Source organism: Aulonocara stuartgranti (assembly GCF_965226115.1).
Source record: "Aulonocara stuartgranti genome assembly, chromosome: 16".
In the NCBI taxonomy this organism is placed as follows: domain Eukaryota; kingdom Metazoa; phylum Chordata; class Actinopteri; order Cichliformes; family Cichlidae; genus Aulonocara; species Aulonocara stuartgranti.
Window position 1 is genome coordinate 2396795 of NC_138952.1, and position 22581 is coordinate 2419375.

At 43.1% G+C, this 22581-nt stretch overlaps 1 protein-coding gene across 1 annotated transcript in view; it reads left to right on the top strand.

Moving 5' to 3' along the window:
* LOC309690959 (partitioning defective 3 homolog B-like) overlaps window positions 1-22581 on the top strand; it is a 223181-nt gene that overhangs the window by 140405 nt on the left and 60195 nt on the right. Inside the window, 3 exon segments of the mRNA XM_082508445.1 lie at window positions 4923-4930; window positions 4933-5032; window positions 5302-5661. Coding sequence (XP_082364571.1) covers window positions 4923-4930; window positions 4933-5032; window positions 5302-5661 — 468 coding nt within the window.

Below are 22581 nucleotides of genomic sequence, written 5' to 3' on the forward strand. Positions count from 1 at the left end.
TCAACACAGGACTGCATAAAGTGCAAATGTGCAAAAACTGCAAAAAAAACAACGACCGTGTAACAGCAGACGGTGCAGACACAACAGTGCAACAATGCAACAATGACAGTGGGTCGTGCAAAAGACTGAGCATTGTGCAGAAAGTAAGTTGGTGTATGAAGGTGTGCGTGTGTGCTTCAAATTAGCAAGACATGGCGATAATCTCGGTGCTAAATGTGTTCTTTAATTTTCAGAGAAGGGTTCTGTTGTTAAAATATATGTTGTGTTCACTTTATCATCTATTCTTTCTGTTAGTATGAGAAGCCGACACTGGAGAGGACGCAGGGGTGAGGAGAAGCATAGAAGAGAGGAGACAGATTAGCTGAAGAGAGAAGTGCTTGATAGCAAAGGGAAGGAGCAAAACGTCAAAGGAGAGGCTGAGGTGACGGGGTGAAAGCAAGGTACGCTGCGGATGAAACGAAAGAGAAATAAGATTAATGGGAGGAAAGCGTGCGCTGAGGAGACGGTCAGAAGGAGTGGACATAAAAGAGCTGTGATGTCACGGCGACGGATGGCCGGTACTGAATAGGACTCAGGTGCAGAAACCCAGAGCGGAGACAGTAGATGATTTAATAGTTTATTACGGTTAAGTGCAAGGGGAACAAAAAAAAGGAAACGTGGCAAAGACAGAAAATGACGAGACGTGGAGCCTTGGTGTGGCATGCCCAGGGGAACGTGGCTAGGGCGAGGGAACGAGGCCTGAGAAGTGGAACGGAGCTGAGTGGGGAACAGTCACACTGAGGGGAGAGGATATAGAAGTTAGGCAGGTAGTGAAGGCAGCTCAGAAGTGGCCAGTATAAGAGCAGCAATTCTTACTTGCAGTTAGGGACCTGGAGTGTTTGAGAGGGGGATGATGAAGATCCAGGGGAGGCTGAGTGGCGTGGAAAGGCTGACCTGAGATCCGGGGCTCCAGATGGAGTGTGATGGCAGGAGGGCAGGCAGGTGAGGCACAGAGGGATTTCCAAAATGATCACTAGGTATTCCGAGTCCGGAGGTGGAGTGAGCCAGGGTGGGTACAGCGACTGTAGCACAAAAGAGTCTTTGTTAGTAAGATGAATCACAGCGAGAATTTAAAACACAAGACCTGTTACCAACATGGGTTGATGACGAACTGGCAGTGAGTGAACATCGATGTGTGGTTTAAATCCCTCTGGCTTGATAGCCTGCAATAGGCTCCAGGTGTGCAGGAGCTGGAGTTGGCCCTGCCCAGGGGCGGATCCCAGGTCAGTTCAGGAGCCTAATGGAAACTCCAGCCACCCACCGTAGACCATGACATGTGAGGAAGGGTACGAGAAGGAGTTGAAGGAAAGGGTAAGCCTCTATAGGCAGCGGTAATTAGAGCAAGGCTCGTCCGCTGTGAGGCAAACGCACACACATGCTGTTAATTCACACAGATGACTGGTGCCCTTCATTGCCCATCGCGTCCACCTCTGTGGGTGGTAAATAGGCTTTTCCCCAGTCTACATGAGGCACTTCAAAGAAACCTATTACCTCTGTGCTCACAATATACCTTCTTTTATTGCAGAAGCAGTGATATGCACGCGCTGAAACAACAAAACAGTCGCACTTTAGAGAAACTGTGACTGTTGTTTGAAATAAACCATAAGCAGGTATAGTGGCACGATCATATATCAATAACTTCACTTGATAAATTAAACATAAAGGCTGTTATAAGGTCATGGTTTGTGTGTTGGAGGTATTAAGTATTTAATACTGGTTTAATTCTCCATGTCCTCCCGACTGTACAGCAGCTGGTTGTAAAGTTTTACCTTCTCCTCCATCGAGCTGGGAGTACGGTAAACACCTCTAAATGGTTTAGTACGGAAACATCATACTTGGTTACGATTTTCAATGAATTTTATTTATACAGCATCAGTTTACACCAACATCTCCTCCAGGTGGTTTATCTTGTGAGGCACAATCAGATGATCTCTTTTGAGCAACAGCTTGACAACAGTGGAGAGGAATGCTCTCTTTTAACAGGAAGTGACCTCTGGCAGAACCAGGCTGAAGGAGGGGGAGTCAAAAACTGCAGAAGCTTTAGGGTGAGGGGAACGAGAAGAGAGAAAAGGGGGAGTATAGAGATATTTTGTTTCTAAACTAATGAAAATGTGCGCAGGTTTTGTAACGTACATGTAACGCTGCAGTGCTAATGCTGCTAAACAGATTTGTACAGTACAAGTCTTCTTAATTACCCTAAAGATGGAGATGTTTGCAGAGATGCTAATTCTCTGTGGAATTTCAAACTGGATCATGGAAAAGAGAACATTTTGTTTGGTTGCTCTTTGAGGAAGTGTGTGCCTGGCTAATTACAGTGCACAGCTTCATTCTATACTCGTTATGTATTATTTTTATTTTCATTGTCCAACAATGACTTTTAAATCTTTTGTAAATCAGAGTTAAAATAAGGTTGCTGAGAGGACGCAGACTCCTCTAAAGACGGATACACGTAATCAAGTTTGGAGCCACCGACTGAGTTTTCAGGACATCGGTGAGCCAACAGGAGTCACTATGAATGAGACCCAAAGTTTCTGTGTGGCAGCACTTCACCGCTCAAACCTTTGTGGTCGGCCCCCATTTTCCATAAGTCACATGACTGGCCGCCATGGAGTTTGCCAAGAGGGATCTAACTGGAGGAAACCAGACACTGAGCAGCACCTCATTAATACCATCCCTACAGTCACACACAGTGGTGGCAGCATTGCTATGTTGGAAGCTCTTTCTGTAGCGCATAATAGCCTCGAGCCGTCTCCGGTGAAAACGTCTTCCAGTGTGCTGAGCAGAAGTTTACATGCTAACGGCACGACAAGCAGAAGTTCAAGAAGGAGAGATCACTTGGAAGAGCTGAATTTACTGAGATGGAGAAATTAAGAGTTTGGTGGTTAGACCAACACGGCAGAATCGAAGGACCAACCGAAGTCTAGATGATGGTGGTGAAGATGAAGACTGAGGCCTGGGTGGAGCTCTGACTGATGTGTCTGTGAGGTGCAGATGGGTGGAGGTGGGTTGCATGAATGAGAGTCTGAAAGGGAGAGTAACAGAGAGCACAGATTTAAACTACGCAAAGTGGAGGCTGGTTGGCTCAAAGAAGGCAGGCAGGAAGATGATTGGACAAGAATACTGATGGCAGTGTTGAGATCGACAGCGAGGGAAGCAGTAGTGATGTAGACAACAGCAGCCCAACCCCCAGGACAGCAGGCAGGTGACTGATTACATTATTGAACTTGTGCACAAACGTCATCGTGATGCCAGGAAAATACAGGAAGTGTTACTGGAAAGGAGCGAAAGGCCTGGAGTTTCCAGGTACTGTCTGGACTTGAACCTAACCTGAAAATAGCGGTGCACTATTGCTCCTCATCCAAGCGGGTGGAGATTGAACATCTGTGCCTGAAATGGGACAAAAACAGTTTTAATCTTCGGGCTCGTTCCAAAGAAGACACTGAGCTGCCATTGCTGTGGAAGGTGCTTTAACTAAAGGTCCTCTACAGGACCCAAAACTGGCTGTACTTTGTCACTGTGTGTAGATTTCTCAATGCACGCAGTGCTAATCTTATTAGGACGTTTAAAGCGAGGCCTGGTTTGTACTTTAGAAATAAATCTTACTTTACTTGTTTGCCTGTAATTGATTTTGGTGATTTGCTGTATATGCATGCTTCCTCTGCAGTCCTAAAGAGTCTTCATTCACTGACCACTTATATTTTCTATGGTCGTATATTTTACTTTATAAAGCCGTTCTAGGTGGACTTTGCATCTACATCTGTACCCTTCTCTGTCCCAGGACTCATAGTTACCATCTAAACTTTAGATGGAGACGGAGGATGTTTCTTTTAAGAAACATGAAACCATTAAAGTTTTATGTGTATGTGCTGTGGACTTATACTTTATGTTGTATTTGTAGTCTCTCTTGTGAGACAGATTGATCTCAGTGGGACTTCCTGGTAACATAAAGGTAATAATATTAATGATGACGATATTAAATGTTAATAAGAATGTTGAATCCATTTGAAGACGAGTTTGAAATGGAGCAAACAACCTGATTGGGTGAAAAAGCTGGAAACCATAACACAAACGGAGATCAGTGCCTGACAACAACAACTGCAAGTTAACTCAGATTTTAAGGTGTTTTTCACCTTTACAGACTTTTGATGAGCCTTAGAGCTCCGTCAATGCAAAAGCATGAAAATATTGACTCAGGTCATTTTTCTCCAGCTCACAGCTGAAACACAAAATCACCCCAATGTCACCAAATCAGTTCTTACATTTTCATTTCCCACTTTAGTTCACTTTTCATTTTCAGCAGTGGCGGCAAAGTCTGAAGATATAATGATGCTCATTATGACATCCAGTCTTGTGTGTGTGTGTGTCTGCCTGCATCTCCTCCAGGTAATGAATTGTCTGGTGTCCATTAGTGCTGAGTACGCTGTTGATGCTGACCACACAGAAGCAGTATTGACTGCTGTGGTTTGAGTATTGATATGTGGCCACTTAAAGCGGGTCTTTAGGTCTGTCGCGCGTATGCCGTCTTTTAATTTATGTTAGCTTGTATAGACTGCGTTCCTATTGAGCTTCGTGTGTATCCTTCCTCTGTCAAATCTGGATTAACTGCGTGTCTTTTACTCCAGCGTCCGTCGGCATCGAGTTAACCACCTGTGTGTCCAGTTTACTAACCCACCGTGGAAGCTGTTGTTGGTTCAGTTGACTTTTCTATGTGTGTTTATTTGTATGTGAGACGCGAGGGCTGTATCTGCCCTGTGATTCTTTTAAGAGTGGTGCTGATGCAGTGTTTGTCCTTTATCTACGTCCTCTGTATACCAGCTGTACTGTGTGCTGTCTCCGGCTTTCTTTTTGATCCACATGCTGTGTCAATGTTTGCTTCTGTCCAGATTTGGAAAGAAAAAGAGGAGAAGAAGGAAGCGAAGGCCGCTCTGCAGCGACAAAAGTCAGACCTCCTGAGTGACCATGAGCTCGAGAGGATGAAAGAAGAGAGAGAGAGGTGGGGAGGTTTCTATCCATGAGATGATTAGGATGAAATAGCTGAAATACTGCATGCACTCAGAGGAGGTGTGTTAGTCTGTCTATGCTGAAGAACATGAATGCTCACTTTAACAGCTCTTTTAATTACCTTTATCAGTCTGTCTCCACCCCTCTGTATGCTCCACGCCTGTCATATCTGAGCTCTATGCTTTTGATTTTTTCTATGCTAGTCCACTAATCAAAATACATTCAATAGATGCAATAATTAGTCCTGCGTTTCCTTTCCAGAATCGAGGCATCGCATCCCGAGTTACAAGATCAGCGGCAGGGCGGCGGCGGCGGTTCGGCATATCCCGATTTTGAAGATGATGACGCAGATCCCAACTACGCCCGTATACAATCCTTCAGGGACCGAGATATGGGCTCGGTGCCACAGCCTCTGTCTCAGTCGCCTCCCTACAGAGCGTTTCAGCACGCTCGTACACCTTCCCCTCTCGGCCCATCCGGCTTTCAAGGGCACGGAAATCATACTAACGAGCCCGGAGTCATCCCCGATGATGACCCTCTGGATAGGCTCTACGCCAAAGTCAACAAATCAAGGGGAGCTGGAACTACGTCTCCTCCTGCTCCTCCTCAGGCTAATGACAGGTAAGGAGCTACGACCTTGTTGGGATGTAATGATAAGACGAAAAGGATTTTGAGAGCACAATGGTCTTATTCATTAGTTATGTTCAGATTCTATACCTGGAACATGTGAAAGCTCAGAAAGGTGTGGATACACCAGAGTCCCACCAGGTGTGGCACATGGGAGGCTCCCAGTGGAGCTTGTGAAAAAGGTTCCCCATCAGTGGGTTACAGGGGCCATCACACAGCTACAGCGTACTGTTACCTGTGTGTCAGAAAGGTGTCGTGTATACACAGAACGTGACCAAAGCGTGCTGTCACTTTTAGTCCACCTCCTGTTCCTCGTCAGTGTTGCAGTACAGCAGCATCTTCATGTTTCCATTCTCTTTGCTCTTCTACTGAATCACATTCATCTGCCTGAGGCCAGTGTGTGTGTGTGTGTGTGTGTGTGTGTGTGTGTGTGTGTGTCAGTTTTAAAACAATACAGATAGAGACAGACAAAAAGAAAAGATTGACTTGTTTGTGCTTCAGTCTTCAGTATGAGTGGCTGTGTGCTGACGTACACATAACATCCGTGTGTGTGTGTGTGTGTGTGTGTGTCATAAGAAAGCAGGGCTCAGTGTTCCTCTCCGTTTCCCAATCCTGACTTCTTTCCTTTATGATGTCAGTCACAGCTCACTTACCTCTGAATATATCTGCCAGTGCAGATATTCTCCCACACACGTGTGCATCCACCTCATTTCTGTACCTGTCTCCTTGCAAAGGAGTAAAGCTGTTTGATGGACAGCTACGAGCATCCCGGAGATGTTTTCTGACACTGCCTTTCCTGTATTCTTAACTTCGTGCCTAAGAGGGTTTTTCTTTTTAAATGCAGAGTCAGGACTCTTTGACCTTGATTCACAGTGTCGAGTCCCTCAACATTATTAAAAGAAATCTAATTGTTAAGAGGATTCACAAAAAGAAAACTGTCTCACCAAGCATGTAAGCTGTGCTCGGGAATCAGATAATACACCGAAAGACAATCATCTACAGTATCTCACAAAGCTGTTTTCCCCAACAGTCCACAAATTCCCCCCTCTCTGAGTTTTTCTTCTTCACTGGAAGCTGGTTAACTGCCATTTACTTTACTCTAATTAATTTGATAAGCGCCACCACAGAGAGCCACAGAGTAGCTATTCTGGTAAGTCTAATTGGCAGGGTGGGAAATCAGTTTAGAGTGCCTCCATGTTCGGAGGCAAAATATTGATATTTGCCAGTAGTGTATTGATAATGTATTACAAGAAGAAATTTCACAATATGTTGCTGTCTTAAGTCTCCCACTCATAAATCTCATTCTATGCAAAAATATAAAATGTTATATTTATATAACAAAATAATAAAAATGCCCTTTTTAAATGGTTTGCCTCATATAATCTGTAAAACCAATAAAACCTCTGAATTTAACAACAACAACAACAACCTTTATTTATAGAGCACATTAAAAGCCTAGGCATACCAAAGTGCTTTACAGAAAAACAATAAAATAATACAGTTAAGAGGATTAATATCAAATATAATAAGAACAGCAGACAATGTTCACAGTAGAAAGCCACTAATAAAATGGACTGCAGCACATAGATTATAGCAGACCCAGTGCCGCATGATAGAGAACACCAAGAATGAAGGAATAGTAAAAAGTTAATGCAATAGGTCGCAGTTAACAGTCAGCATTTAACGGGTAGAAAAGGCAAGTTCAAAAAGATAAGTTTTAAGGCGTGCTTTAAAAGAAAAAATAGAATCAGACTCCCGAATGCCAATCGGGAGGCTGTTCCATAACTCAGGTGCAGCAAAGGCAAACGATCGATCGCCTCTAGATTTCAACCGAGATCTGGGCTGAACTAACAATAACTGCGAGGATGACCTTAAAGCCCTGGCAGGGACATAAGGGTTTAAAAGTTCCTTAAGATAGGTTGGTGCAGTATTATTGATAATTTTAAAAGTAAGCAGCAAAATTTTAAATTGAATACGGTATTTGATAGGCAGCCAATGCAGCTCAGCAAGAACCGGAGTAATATGGTCAAACTTCTTGGTTTTAGTTAGAATACGTGCCGCAGCATTCTGAACTGTCTGTAATCTATGTAGAAGGGTAGCATGGAGACCAGAATAGAGTGAGTTACAGTAATCTAGTCTTGACGTTACAAAAGCATGAATGAGCTTTTCTAAGTCATTATACGGGATATAGTGTCTGGCCCTGGAGATGAGACGAAGCTGATAAAAACTAGATCTGACAACAGCAGACACCTGTTTATCAAGTTTAAAGGAGCTGTCAAACAAGACACCCAGATTCCTGACAGTATCAGAGAAAGAACTAGTAAGAAAGCCAAAGGCATCTTGAAGTTTGGCGCGAAGGGCATTACTGCCAAAAATCATGATTTCAGTCTTTTTTTCATTGAGAATAAGAGTATTTGCCAACAGCCATTTCTTGACCTCACTCATGCACTCACGAAAGTTATTTAAAGATAAAGCGAGATCATCATGTAACTCAAAATAAATCTGGATGTCATCCGCATAATAGTGAAAAGCAATGTGGTATTTCTCAAAGATAGCGCTTAAAGGAAGCATATACAGTGAGAAAAGGGTCGGGCCTAACACAGAACCCTGGGGGACACCACAGCAAACAGGTACAGGGGAAGAGGAAGATGAGGCCAGATGTACCGAAGAAAGCCGATTGGAGAGGTAAGATTTGAACCAGTCCAAGGCAGTGCCCTTAATGCCAACAGAGTGCTCTAATCTTGCGACTAGGATGTTATGGTCAACCATATCAAATGCAGATGAAAGATCCAATAGAACTAAAACAGAAGGACGACCATTATCAGCCATAAGTAAAAGATCATTAAAAACACGAAGCAGCGCTGATTCAGTGCTATGATGTTGTTTAAAGGCTGATTGGAATTTATCATTTATATTATTCTCGTCCAGGTAGGTCTGCAGTTGAAGTAGAACCACCTTCTCAAGGATTTTAGCCAAGAAAGGAAGCTTGGAAATCGGCCTATAGTTGGCAAAATCACTATGATCCAGGTTATTTTTCTTTAAAACAGGTTGAATAAAAGCATGTTTAAGAACTGAAGGTACATAACCAGAAAGCAAGGAGAGGTTCAATATAGACAATAGACAGGGTCCAATTACATTAAAACAATCCTTGACTATACGAGATGGAAGAACATCATGTACACAATTAGTATTGTTTAGTTTCTCAGTTATACGCTTCAGAGTGGGAAGTGAAATTAATCCAAATTGATGTAAGGCAGCAGAACAGTCAGGATTAGACATACTGTCAGCCACCAAAGGAAGCGTAGATCTAAGAGATAAAACTTTATCTAGAAAGTAGTTTGAAAATTTTTCACAGAGACCTGGGGCGCACGAGAGTGGCATAGAGGGACGAGGATTCACCACTGAGTTAAAAATTTTAAATAGGATGCGAGGATTGTCACCATTAGAAGTAATAATCTTAGCGAAGAAGGCTGCTTTAGCCATTCTGGCAGCAGATTGGAATTTCGAGCGGCTAATACGTAAAATGTCATATGATGACTGGAGTCTATCATTCCTCCACCTCCTCTCATCGCGCCTGCACAAACGCCGTAGAACACGGACAGAGTCGTTTAACCAGCATTGCGAGTAGGTTCTGGGGCGTTTGTGTTTGATAGGTGCAATAGTGTTAAGAATCGAGGAACATGTAGTTAAAAAAGTATTGGTAAAATTCTCAAGTGTGTGTGGGATAAAACAGTCCGACATATTAAATGAAGAATTAACAAAAGATGTAGAGAAGTTGACCACAGTATCGGCGTTAATAGTCCGAGTAGGATGGAGAGGAACCTCCAAGTAAGGGTCAGTGATACCCAGGTCAACGTCAAAGATGACCGGGGAATGATCAGAAAGTCCAGTATTTCTAATTTCCTTAATGCATATATCCACGTTAAATGAAAAAACCAGATCAAGGGTGTGACCCTTAACATGAGTAGGTTCATTTACCCACTGGGTAAGATTAAAAGAGTCAGTCAGTGCAGAAAAATCTTTAGACAGGTGGTCATCCATACAACAAACATGAATATTGAAGTTACCAGAAATAACTACAGAATCATATTTAAAAAGAATAGAACCCAAAAAATCAGCAAATTCAGAAATGAACATCTTATGATATTTAGGCGGACGATAAGCCACGACACACAGAGTAGTTCGAGGGCCAGTCAATTCCAATAGCTGAGCTTCAAAGCTAGAATAGGTTGGGGAGGGTAGCAGCCGTGCCTCAAGTTTATTTCTAAAAACCGAGGCTAAGCCACCACCTCTACCAGTAAGCCTCGGTGAGCTAAAAAAGGCACAGTCAGAAGGGAGAAGTTCAGAGAAGGGGATGAACTCACCCGGAGAGGTCCATGTCTCAGTCAAAAATAAAACATCCAGACCCGAGGAGAGAAAAAAATCATTTAAGAGGAAGGCCTTATTAGAAAGAGACCTAACATTAAATAAGGCCATCCGAGTCCGAGGAGTCCTGTCCTTAGTAGTAGCTCGTTTGAGGGTACTGAGGTTGTTTTGTTGAACACCACGGCCAGGCAGTGATATCCAAGAACGAGCAGAGTGGAAGGCCACTGGGCAGGCAGGATAGGACTGAGGGCCAACGGGACATATCCAGCGGTGGTTGAGCAGTTTAGCCACAAAGCGGCTACCAAGATGGTGGATGAAACGAGAAAATTCACAGCTAGTAGGGGGGTAATCCGTAGCCATGGCTCTGATATAAGCCTTGAAGCGGACACGGACACCACTCCTTCTACCCCGTCTCCTGGGGCGTATCCTGCGGGGCATGTGAGGAGGTAAATCGGTCAGATGAGTGGGAGAGACGGGCATCAGAGGAATGGCATCACCCGCGGTCCCAAGACAGTTCGGTCGTTGAGAACAGGAGAAACGAAGATTCAGGAGCGTGTTTCTATCATAGGTTATTAGCGTACAATCACCTAGAGAACAAAGTGCCAAAGATAAAGACACAAGGAGTGCAACGCCGAGGCGCAGACGGAGTCGAAGACGGCCAGCCATGCACACCGGCGCCATCTTGGATAAGAGCTCTAACGTTTTCTCGTCTTTTTCCTTATTTAAAGCAGCATGGGTCTTAAAATGTTTTGATTTCTTTAGAGCTATATATCTATGGCCTCAGGTTTTGGCAGACGGTGCTGTTCATTTATCATCACTTCCTGAAACCTGATGATGCAGACAGAAGGAAGTGCAGGTATTGGCTGACAGTAATCGATGGTGCTAGAAAAAGAAGTTAGTGTGTCAGCGGGGTGTGTGTGTGTGTGTGTGTGTGTGTGTGTGTGTGTGCTGCTGTGAGTCAAGGGAGGCCTGAGCCACTGTATGCATATAGGAGATAAACAAAATCTCTAAGAACTCCATCAGCACGTCAGCAAAGCAGTGAAGAACACCTCTTTCACACACATGCATGCAAACACACACACAGATCGACACAAAGACCAACACAGTGACGGAAACACCGTGCAGCTCACAGCTGAACCCAGCTACGTGTGCTCGTGGAGTTAGGTGTGTGTTAGGTACAGATTCGTGTGTGTTAGAAAGAAAGTTGATTGAAAATGGCTCTAAAAGCCAGATTACAAAGCAGGATCTGTAGTGTGCCAGCTGATATTGGGTGGTGATGATAACTTAAGTGATAGATAACATCATACCTGAGACCAACACCAAAAAAGCCTAACAAATACAGACGCCTACATGTCTGTAGGTGTCTATGAAGTGTGCAAGAAAGACCACATCAGCAGTGAGCGGGCAGTCAATTGTTAGCTAGTGCTTGATCGTGCAGTAGATTGTGAGAGTTCTGGAAAACAGAGACAAGAGAAGAGCACACATTTTTCTGCAATAATCCCATCATTCTTTTATTATTTGAGTTTAAAGGTGTCCTAAATAATAAGTTATTTAATAGACAAAAGGATATTGTAATCAAAAATATGCATAGAATAGTATGCAATAACATCTTCTAATGCAGGGGTGTCAAACTCAAATACACAGTGGGCCAAAATTCAAATCTGGAACAAGGTCGCGGGCTAACGTTAATATTTATTGAAAAAAAAATCTTCCTCCAGATATGAGAATGAATCTTTTCTTATGGACTCGAACACGTTTTGCTGAAAAACTGAATATGGAACAAGCAACGCTTAATACTAAACAATATATATATTAGCTGTATAATACCAGTAGGCCAGCTCTAATAGTCATTTGGTATGGCTTCGCGGGCCAAATATAATTAGGCTGCGGGCCAAATTTGGCCCGCGGGCCAGAGTTTGACACCTATGTTCTAATGCATTCTCATAAACTTCGTCAAACAGGAAGGAAAGAGACGGCGTCACTAGCATCTTAATAAACTTCATCCTCACCTCGTACCTCATCTCCTGAACTGAAGTCTCTAACACATGGAAACGTGCACAAACATGTTCATTGTTACTATCATTTATTAAAGCTAATAAATAATGTTTAATGTTGTTTAGCTAGCTCCTGTTGGACAGCTAACAAGAGCTAGCTAAACAACAACAGCTACTTATAAGATAATGTTACGCCAGTTAATTTTATACACTTTCCTTTGAAAAACAGTCTGATTTCATTTATATATATTAGGAGAGTTTCTTCACTAAGTGTTCAACAGTTACACCCACTTCAAAGAATGTTTACTAATACTACTTAACAGCTGCTAACAACAGCTAACAGTGGCTAACAAGAGGTAACAGAGGCTAAGAGTAGCTAACAGCAGCGCTTACTGATAGCTCAGCATATCCTCAATGATTCACCTCAGTCTCTGGTCAGAAGTGAGCTTTTCTGATTTACTGACTCAGGCTCAGACAGAGTCTGCCATAACTGCATCTTCCAGACTAAATAAAGGTGGACACTTCTCACCCAGCATTGACAGCTGAGGTAAACAGTGCACTCACAGCCTTCCACAGATAGGGATGCAGATAGGGTCCAAACAGTAGTAGAATCACACTGGCTGGCCACGGGCGTTACGACGGTACAGTAAAAACGTGATATTTTTGAGCTCTTGGCTGACTAAAACATGTTTGTCCTACAGCAGCCACCGTAGCTGGGATTCTACTTTTGTATTGGGAGGGTTAAAAAAACAGAAGTCATTTGAAATTTACATCTTGCACTGAAAACTTAAACCTTTAAACATCATATCAGTTTCAGGAAGCATTTACATCTACATTACTACATTTGTATGCAATATGTGGATTAATTAGAAAATGCAGGGGTCGGCAACCTTTCTGATGATGAGTGCCATCTACAATTTCCTCAGAAGTCAGTGTGCCATATGATTGCATTAGCAATAAATGTAATAACGCTCTATATCAACAGTTACACACTATATAGAACAACTTTATAGAATTATATTTGTTCGCAGATGTTGGCAGCTTTCAGCGAATAGTCATCAGCTATTTTGAAACAAAAAAACATACACTTGTTATCCATAACAGCAAATGAACTGTACAACAGAAAATGCAAATGCTTTTTATGGTCTCCTCACAACAATGTTAAGAAAAGTAAACTGAGCCAATATGGCATGTTTGTTAATACACATATTAATGTGATCTCTGGTCTCCGAGTGTCCAGCATTCAGAGGCTACCTGAGGACTCATGTGAGAGAAAATGTGCTCACACAGATATGTAGAGCCAAACACTGTCAATAAGGCCTCTGCAATGTGACAGTGATGTACTGTCTTGTTGGTATATGCATGATTTCCATACATTTTACGTCAGATAAAAACGTTGGTTGTAAGATTCAGATAATTATTTAATAAAAGCGAGACATTTTAAATGAGAATAAGAAAGAAAAGTATTTCTTTGTGCCCCCCTTTCCCTGTTAATGCCCTACCTGGCCCCCTGGCAAAGCTTTGCTAGACCCGCCCCTGCACAGTTACCAGCTGTCAGCTACTTAGAAAAGGATCCTGGTGTTATTTGTCTCTCAGAAACCGTTCATAACTTCAACTCATTCATGTCACCTAAAAGGTAAACCTGTTTCTCCATCACAGCTCTGATGATCCAGTAAGGACATCTCCTGGTTTCATCTTCATGTTTCCCTCTCACCACATATCCAAACCGACATCATGACCAGCAGCTTTACAGCTGTGGCTCCAGCAAACATCAGCTGATACTTGAAATTAATATTAAATAAATTCTAACAACAGCTGATCAAGCTTAAACGTGCTGCTGTTGTTTAGCGCGACATCCGCTGGTTTCCTGTTTCTGGCGCAAAGTGAGCGATAAACAAACAACAGAGAAAAGCCGATCAGCTGATCATTGATCAGTTTCATGATTGAAATAGCAACAGGAGAGGGAGGGAGAGAATGAGAGAAGAAGAGGCAGCTGTGCAGCAAAGACAGAATAAATCCAGCTTTGTGCCTTTTTCATCCTAGCTGAAGTCTGGGACAAACGGTTCCTTTTCAGCTCAACACGAAACGCGTGATATTTTCTCTGAATACGAGACGATTCAGTTTGTACAGGACGGTTGGAAACTCTACTAACTAACCTTATGAATAAAATAAAGTTCACTATCAGTAACATCATAGCACCCACCCAGCTGCATAGAAACTCCGTCATGCTAGCTAGCACGCAGTACGAGTTATTGCAACTGACTGTAAAAAGTCAGCACAACGAAAATAAACTCCACCTAAACTTGGTTTATATCTGACCCAGATAGACTGCAGGTCATAACTTCTTACCTGAAGTTCAGTTCACCTGACACTCGGACCAGCGGCCGCCTCGGGTCTCTCCTCCTGCCTCCCCTTTCCCTCATCCACCTGCTGGCCTCCACCACTTACCAATGTTACTGAATCTGTGGAAGCACCGCCATAACCACCACCAAACAACTGAGTTATTTTTACACACCGACCAGCATCTGGCCAATCCACCACCTTCCATTGTTTATACCGTTACAAAGAAAAAAAATCATCGGCCCATAAAAACGAAAAATCACCATCGATGGTGGCCAGTCCAGCTGTGGTCGTGCCATCAGTTAACCCTTCGCGTGCCAGCTGTGGCACGCATGCCTGGGGTTGCCGACCCCTGCTCTAATGGATAGGAATTTGTTTCTCTTTGTATAGCTGGCTTCATGCGTGAACCTTACATTCTAAGATTATATTTAGTTATTTGGTTAGTCAGGGATTTGTGTTAAACAGTTCTATTATGGAAGGACAGTTATTTAACCACACAGCACAGCGATATATCACGCTGTCTGCTTCTCAAGTAGCCTACCACCTTTAATTCCAAAGGGCACTTCCAGCTTAATTCCATATGCATGGCAGAGTTTAGTGCAGACTCATTTAGTAAACTCATTGGACACACCAACACACATGCACACACACACTGAGGCATCCAGACACAACACATTTGGTAAAGATAATAAGCACTAGCATAAATGTGTTTTCAAATAAATGAGCCACATCCTCTCTTCACGTCTACGAACACAGCCTCAAATGTAATAATCCATGCGCCCGTATAATCTATTGTGACAGTTGCACACATTTTCAGAGGACTCTTTCCACCGAGGGAAGGATTTCTCACGTTGGCGTTTCTGCTGATTGACTGTCCTTCTAACAGGCCTCCCAGCATCATCTATCCAAACAGTGTAGTGCCACCCCTCGGTTTTTTAAATCAGCAGGTTATGATTGCTTTGGCAAAGATAAATAGAGTTTAATGAGAGTATCTTTGCTGCTGATCACACTCATGCAGGTGTTTCTGTCTCTGTGAGGAGACTTGGTGAAAATGCATTCACTGTGCCCTCCTTAGCCCTGACTTTAGAAACCACAGCCTACAGCTTAAGTGAAACAGACCTTTAAATTTACCTTAAAGCTAAGCGTCGATCCTCCAGCAGATGTTGGAAGTTGTGAGTCGGCACTCAGACTGTGATGGTTTCTGCACAAAAAGACTGGCACACCAACACCCAGTCCATTTTCTGAAGTGACTACCAAGCCTCGGATAAGAGCTGCCCTCAGTTTTCTTGAGTGGGTGCCCCCTCCCCACCCTTACCCAGCCACCACCAGCACCAGGTCCAACCCTTCCAAGTACCCCTTGCAGGTTTCCATAACAACCATGACCCCTGGCACTACACCAATTAGAAAACAATCAGCCTTGAGAGACCAGAAAGGAGTAAGCCTGAGAGAGAGGGAGGGAGGTATTGTAGCACTCGGCTGGAAGATAAGTAGAGAGCAATATCGACAAGAAGAGACATAAAGAAAAAACGTCTAGAGTGCATTTGTTTCTGATTTCACAAAGAGAAAGCACAGTTCCTCCTGACTTAATAATAGAGCAGCACAGCATTACTTTTCATTAAGAAATAATACAGCCCCGTGTGGTGGTCTCGCTCGCTGTTTATAACGTTGCAGGTTCAGCAGCTGTGCAGGTGTTGGCAGTTTATTTCCTGCCCTGCAGTCTGAACCAAGCAGTCCATTAGGAAACTGAAACTAGATTTCAAACTAAAATAGTTTATTCAAATAAAAATAAAAACTTTGAACTAAATGATCTTTGAACTGAAATAAAATGCAGCTATAGAGGAAATCTACTTAGTATTAATATCTGTTTATCAGTTTATTTAAAAAAACAAATAAAACTTGCCTGTTGATGCTTTGATGGACGCGTTTACTGACTGAGATCACTGCTTTCAAACAGCTCTGGACTGATTTTCTTAGATTTTGCTTCTGGCAAATTCTCTCCATATGGAAAAGACTAAAACTAAGACTGAAAATAATAAAAACTAAACAGAAACAAGAAAATCTGCTCTGGAAACAAAACTGAATTAAAAACGAAAAGTCAAAATGAAATGAAAACTGCTAAATTATACAGTAATATTACACTTTCTCAGAATTTCTATTATTGTAACATAATAGCCTGTTCAGTCCAATTCAGAGTTATTTATACAAATCACAACAACATTCAGCTCAAGGTGCTTTATATTGTAAGGTAGACTCTACAATAACACATACAGAGACAAACCCAACAATCATATGACCCCATGTGAGCAAGCGCTTTGGTGACAGTGGGAAGGAAAAACTCCCTTTTAACAGGAAGAAGCCTCCTCCACCAGGCTCAGGGAGGGGCGGGGCCATCTGCTGCGACCGGGTGGGGTGAGAGAAGGAAGACGGGGGTTGGTAGTTGTTGTAGTTTCTCACACATAATGCTGTTTGGAGGTCTGCTTTTATATGTTTACGCAGCTCATCACATATACTGACGCGCTGGTTGATACACACATCAGTGGAAACAATATACGCTCTCAGGACGTTCAGAGTTGCGTTGGTGAAACAGAAAAACAGACACAGCGGGCGCTCGTACAGGAAGAAGTTATGAGCTTTTAGCGTTGCTCGGCTGGTCACTGGAGAGGCTTTCTGTCCTCTGCGTTAATTAATCAGACGTTCTCTCAGCTCGTCGTGTCGCACACAGTCACACTCACAAGAATACATACTCACTGTCTTTAACCTGCACACCTTTTCCTCTCCCTCACTGTTTCTCTTACACACACACACACACACACACACACACACACACACACACACACACACACTGCAGGAAGTCGTCAGGAGTGCCAGGTTTGTCAGTATGAATGCTGTTTGCCACATAAATCTCTCCATGTAGGTAATTAGCGTTTGGAGGGCTTTGTGAGCATGCGTGTCCGGGTGCTTTGTTGTGAGTTACATGATTTTAACTAAAAAACTGAATGAACAACTAAGACTCCATAAACCTGTGGGCCTGATTTTCTGCTCGTATTTACGCTGCACTGGAACTCTGGAGTGATGGAACTGTTGGTCAGTGATGGTAATTCAGCATTTTGGTCTTTTATTTTGCTGCAACAGCTTTGGAGCCTCTTCACTTTCTCTCTGCATCGCTTTGCCACTTTGGTGGCTGCCTGCTAGCTGGCAGGGGAATTACTAACAAAAATATTTTATTTCAGTCAGACAATAAGAAATTGCATTTAATTCCACCTGCACATACAGCACCGTGCAAAAGTCTTGAGTTACTCCTAATCTCACTTTATTTTGCTTCCAAGGATCAAAACTTTCTGCTCATGTTTTAAATAATTAAACCAGTTTTGTTTTTTGGGACACGGCTGCTTTTTCTCCTTGTAGCTGACCATTTTCACAGAAATGTTTGTTTGTTAAAGTACTTAACACTGACCTATGAATTATTCAGAATATATAAGTCACATAACATAAGTATATAAGTATGCATAATAGACAATTTAGTAGTTTGATACTAATTTTGCACCAAACAAGCTGATTCTCAGAGATTTATTATCTGAAAACTTGGTTTATCCAGGTAAAGTCCGCATCGCCTTAAAAAATGTGAGGAAACTGGACAAATGTGGCAGTTCTAAAAAAGGTTTCTACAGAGGCTGAGGATTATCTGTCGTGTCTTTTATGTCCATCTTATCAGAATTAATGGAATTAAGAAACCAGAAAAGCATCATCAGATTATGATCCACCGTGCAGCACCATCTGGAAAACATCTCGTTTAGTGTTCATGATGATAAAAACCCCAAACACACTGCGGGGCAGTAAAAGCATACATAGATAGTGTTCCACTCTGTGTTTTTCTATCAGTCGTGGATCATCAGAGCCTGGCCTTCACCATTACCGAAGCAGTGTGGGATCATCCTACAGAGAACAGAACAAGAAGAGCTTTGGATGTCCTTCAAGAAGCCTGGAGAAATATTCCTGAAGATACTCAGAGAAAGAATGCAGGTGGTCATTGTTTGGATATCTTAAAACAAATTACTGCAGCTTTCTCAGCAAAATATGAAGAAATGAGGGCAGGCTCAAGACTTTTGCACAGCATTGCAGGGTCTGTAAACTGTTCTTTCTTACCTTTTATGACTGTTGTCATGGATAGTTTACAGGGAAAGCTCATGTTTGACCAGTGTTTACATGTGAGACTCCAGATACTCTGTAGGTAAAACATAGAAAACCGAATTTTACGACCAACAGTTACTGTGAAAATGATCGCGCATCATCATTTATAATCTTGCTTATAAACTGAAGCACACAGTTGGATCCAGGAACCAAGGATTGTTTTAGGATTAAAGGAAGTTCAATGAAAGGGGAAGTGGGTTTAAGGAAAAAGAGGACGGGAAGAGTGAAGCACGTTAGAAAGAAGAAAGACTGGATTGGCTGCCTGTTGCTAAAGGAACAAGTTAGCAGAAAGAAAATGTAGGATTCAAATCTAAATATGGGCAAAGGCGAATGTGGAGTAAAGAAAAGGGTAGTGGGTGAATAATAATAAGAGAAGAAATACAAGATGAGAGAATTCAAAACTAATAATTTAAATTAAAAGAGGAAAATTCCACACGAGAGAGCGAATATTGTAGGTGGTCCAAATTTTCAGTCTGAGGGGTCGCAAATAAATGCAGGAATGAGAAAAGTGGATCAACTACTGTAGAGAAAAGGAGAAAAGAGGAGGCAGCGAGGGATTCAGAGGGGAAGAGAGGCTAAGTACATGTTTTGGGAAAATTCAACCAATGAGATGAGGGGAAGTCGGTGGACAAAGAGAGGAGAAGGTCAGTGAGTGTCCGAGGCTACAGGGGCAATTAGACTGAGAAAAGTAGATGGGAACACAGAAAAAAGTAAAGGATAAGCTGGACTGAGATGCTTGGAGTAGAAAGTGGTGAATGTGAAGAGGACTAAAAGAGAGGAATGAGAAAAGGTTGTGGGGTGAGGGGTAGTAATGGGGAGCAGACGAGAAAAGAGCCCGAGTGTGTGTTTTCTGGACTCAAAGCGTGTGATTCAGCCTGGCTAATAAGGAAAAGCTCTCAAGAGGCACTCGTGTGCTCCATCCTTTCCTCCCCCTTGCTCTCTTTCCTTCAATAGACCCTTTCTAGGTCTCTCTTCCCCCTGTTGCACTCTCTTCCTCTCATTTAATGATTTCCGCCTCTCGTATTTGCACAAGTAGTTCTCAATGAAAAATAAATTCCATGCAAAGGACATCCGCCCGCGATAGAGCATGTGCGTGGTAAAAGGACACATGGGCACATGCACTCTTCCTCTTCAAAGGACGAGTGCACGCACGTTCACAGACTCGCTAAACGCTGCTATTGTTCATCTGTCATATTATTATTCATACGTTGATGGTTTTCCCTGATTTTCATCTGTCGTGTGTCTACAGATACCTGTGTGCGCTCGGACTGTGTGTTACTGTGTAACAAGACACAATGTAAATACTGCATGTGCGTGTTTCTGTCATACACTCAGTGTGAGCTTCAGTTTTATTTTCTAGCGCTGAATTTGGGCCCCTTGATGGAGTAGTGTGCAGACTCACCCAAACCTACTGCAGAATTAATGCAAACATGAACAGGAAGCATTTAAACAACAACACATCTCTTTTTTCTTAATTTTTATGTCTTTAACGCATACCTGATTTAAATCCTTCCCATTTTCCAGTCTAGGATGTCAACTTTGCCACCTCTTCCATCGCTGCTGCCTTTCTTTTAGGATGAGGTCGTATGGACCAGATATTGAGAAGCATTTCAGTAAAGTGGCTTTGTGGTGGTTTACACATTCGCCTAAAAACCAAAGCATCCCCGGGAAGAGACACAAATCCCTGTGGGGTTACGTCAGGAAGAGCATCCGGGGTAAAAGTGTGCCAAATCAAACACGCGGAGCTTCCCGCTGAGCGTCGTGAATCAGAGAGCAGCCAAAAGCTGAAAGTGGCGCACGGTGTCAGAGTGTAGGTGGTTTGTGCCAGATGTTTTCCCTCAGAGACCGCGGTTCATTACAGTAGACCTCCATGTTGACAGTGTGACCCGGGGGATGAATTAACAGTGCAAATGCTTGTGGACTTTGCTTTGTGTCGCCTTCAGACTCGGACTCTCACGCCGCCGTGTGCTTTTGGAGTCGTAATCAGAGGACGGTCTTCAGCATGAAAGTCAGATCACACCAAATGCGACGAGGTCGGTGATGAAGCGAGGAAATCACAGAATGCACAGGAACGTGGTGGGAGCAGGACTTGGCTGGGAAACAGCTGGAAGCAGTGCGGAGCTGCATGAGGAGATGTTTATTTATGGCTTCTAAGGCAGGAGTCTGAGAACTTTGTGATCACATTTTTACAGATATTTGAGTCTGATCAGAGACGTTATAAGAGATAGACGTGGCCCCAACAATTCCTGACCTCAGGTACACCTGATGATGCCACAGAGCAAAACTGGAGGTAGACATTTAACTTCTTAAAATCTTATTTTGGCGTATCGTAAGAAAACCCTTTAATCGGCTTTGTTTTAGATTTAAATGAAGAAAGAACGTGTAGATCAAGCTTCATAAGGACTCTTATAGGCCCGAAGGTCCACCTATGACACACACACACACACACACACACACACACACGCGTAGGCTTGTCTGGATAATGTTATGCCTGACAATATTGAATCTGTACAGTACTCACAGGCTCACTGATTGCCATGGCGATTGGATGCCAGCCTCCTCTGCCGCTGTGAGCGCGTCTCTTGCACACGCGGGGATTTAGACAGCTAGTCTGATTGATGTCATGGCAGTCGATAGAGTGCTAATTACTCCTCGTGTGCAGACGGCACCGTATAAGAAGCAGTGTCATATCCTGTCAGCTGCATTTCAAAAACACATGTCACTTCCTGTTAGGCTGTATGGAAAAAGAAAGAAAGCGAGTAGCCTGACAGCTCGTCTGTGTGCCCGCCCCACATACACAACAGCACCCTGTTCCTCGCTCTTTTCATTCACACACACCCTCTCCCTCACTTCCTGCCCCTTCCTGTCTTTCTTTTTTCCCCCCTGTTTCCCCTCTGACCCACCTGCCAGCGTTGGTGATCTTTTGTTGTCAAACTTCATTAGTGGAGATGTCAGCTAATTAGAGCGAAGCTTGGGAGATTAGGAGGAAGAAGATGAAGAGCGAGACGAGGGAGGGAAATGAAGGCAGGGCAGAGGAGATGGAGAGATTAGGATGGAGTGGGAGGGAAGGAGAGATGGATTGTATCAAGCTACAGATGGAAGTGACAGCAGAGATGATTACCTGCATAAACTGAGGAAGGTGAAACGGGGCAGGTGTGAGAAATAGATTGCTGTGGAGATTTACTGTAGGAAATTAGCCACGGCAACGAGAAATGCAAAGAGAAAATTGAATACATCACAAAATGTCAAGACGACAGAGCAGATCTATGTTGAAGTCTCATATCCGTGTGAACGAGATGATGGATAATAACTGACACTGATTAAGCTGTTTGGTAGCGTGCAGGTGAGACGGGAACAGCGGAGTGAAGCGAGCTAACGCATCGACCCGGATCCCTTGTTGTGGTCCGGTTGATCCTTGTAAGACACAGCTGATAACGATCCGGCGCTCTACAACTTGACACCGGGGAGAACACACAGGCGTTGAAAGAAAAAGTCTGCACCTCTATCTCGTCATCGTCAGTCAATAAAAAGCGATATTTTCTCTGTTGTGCTGCTTCGGTCTTATCGCCTGCAGTCTGTCAGGTCTTTGCTGAGAGATAATGCGGCTTATTTTTAGGCTGTTTGTTTGTGGGTGCGGGTATTTAAGATACAGAATAATTGCTGTGTAACAAGATGAATTTATCTCGTTTGGTGAAACTTTAGTGAGAAGCTTGTTTTCGGGGTTTGAGCCTTATGGCTGCCTAACGCGGCTGAATGGGACGTCGATGATCATCAAAAGCACGAGGCGCTCATCTGTAACTGAGACACGTTTCTTTGTTTCTGCAGTGATCTGAATCAGCAGAGGGATGCAAACTAAAAATAAGAGATTTTTACAAAGTTTGCACCGTGCCACGAGCTTCTGGATCAGCTGCAGTTTATGTCTTTAAGCTTTATTGATTTTTTTTCATGGCTTTGTGTTTGTGCTAATGAAAGAAAATGCAACAGAAAAAATCTTGGGGTCAGCAGATCTGTGGATGTTTATTTTCAT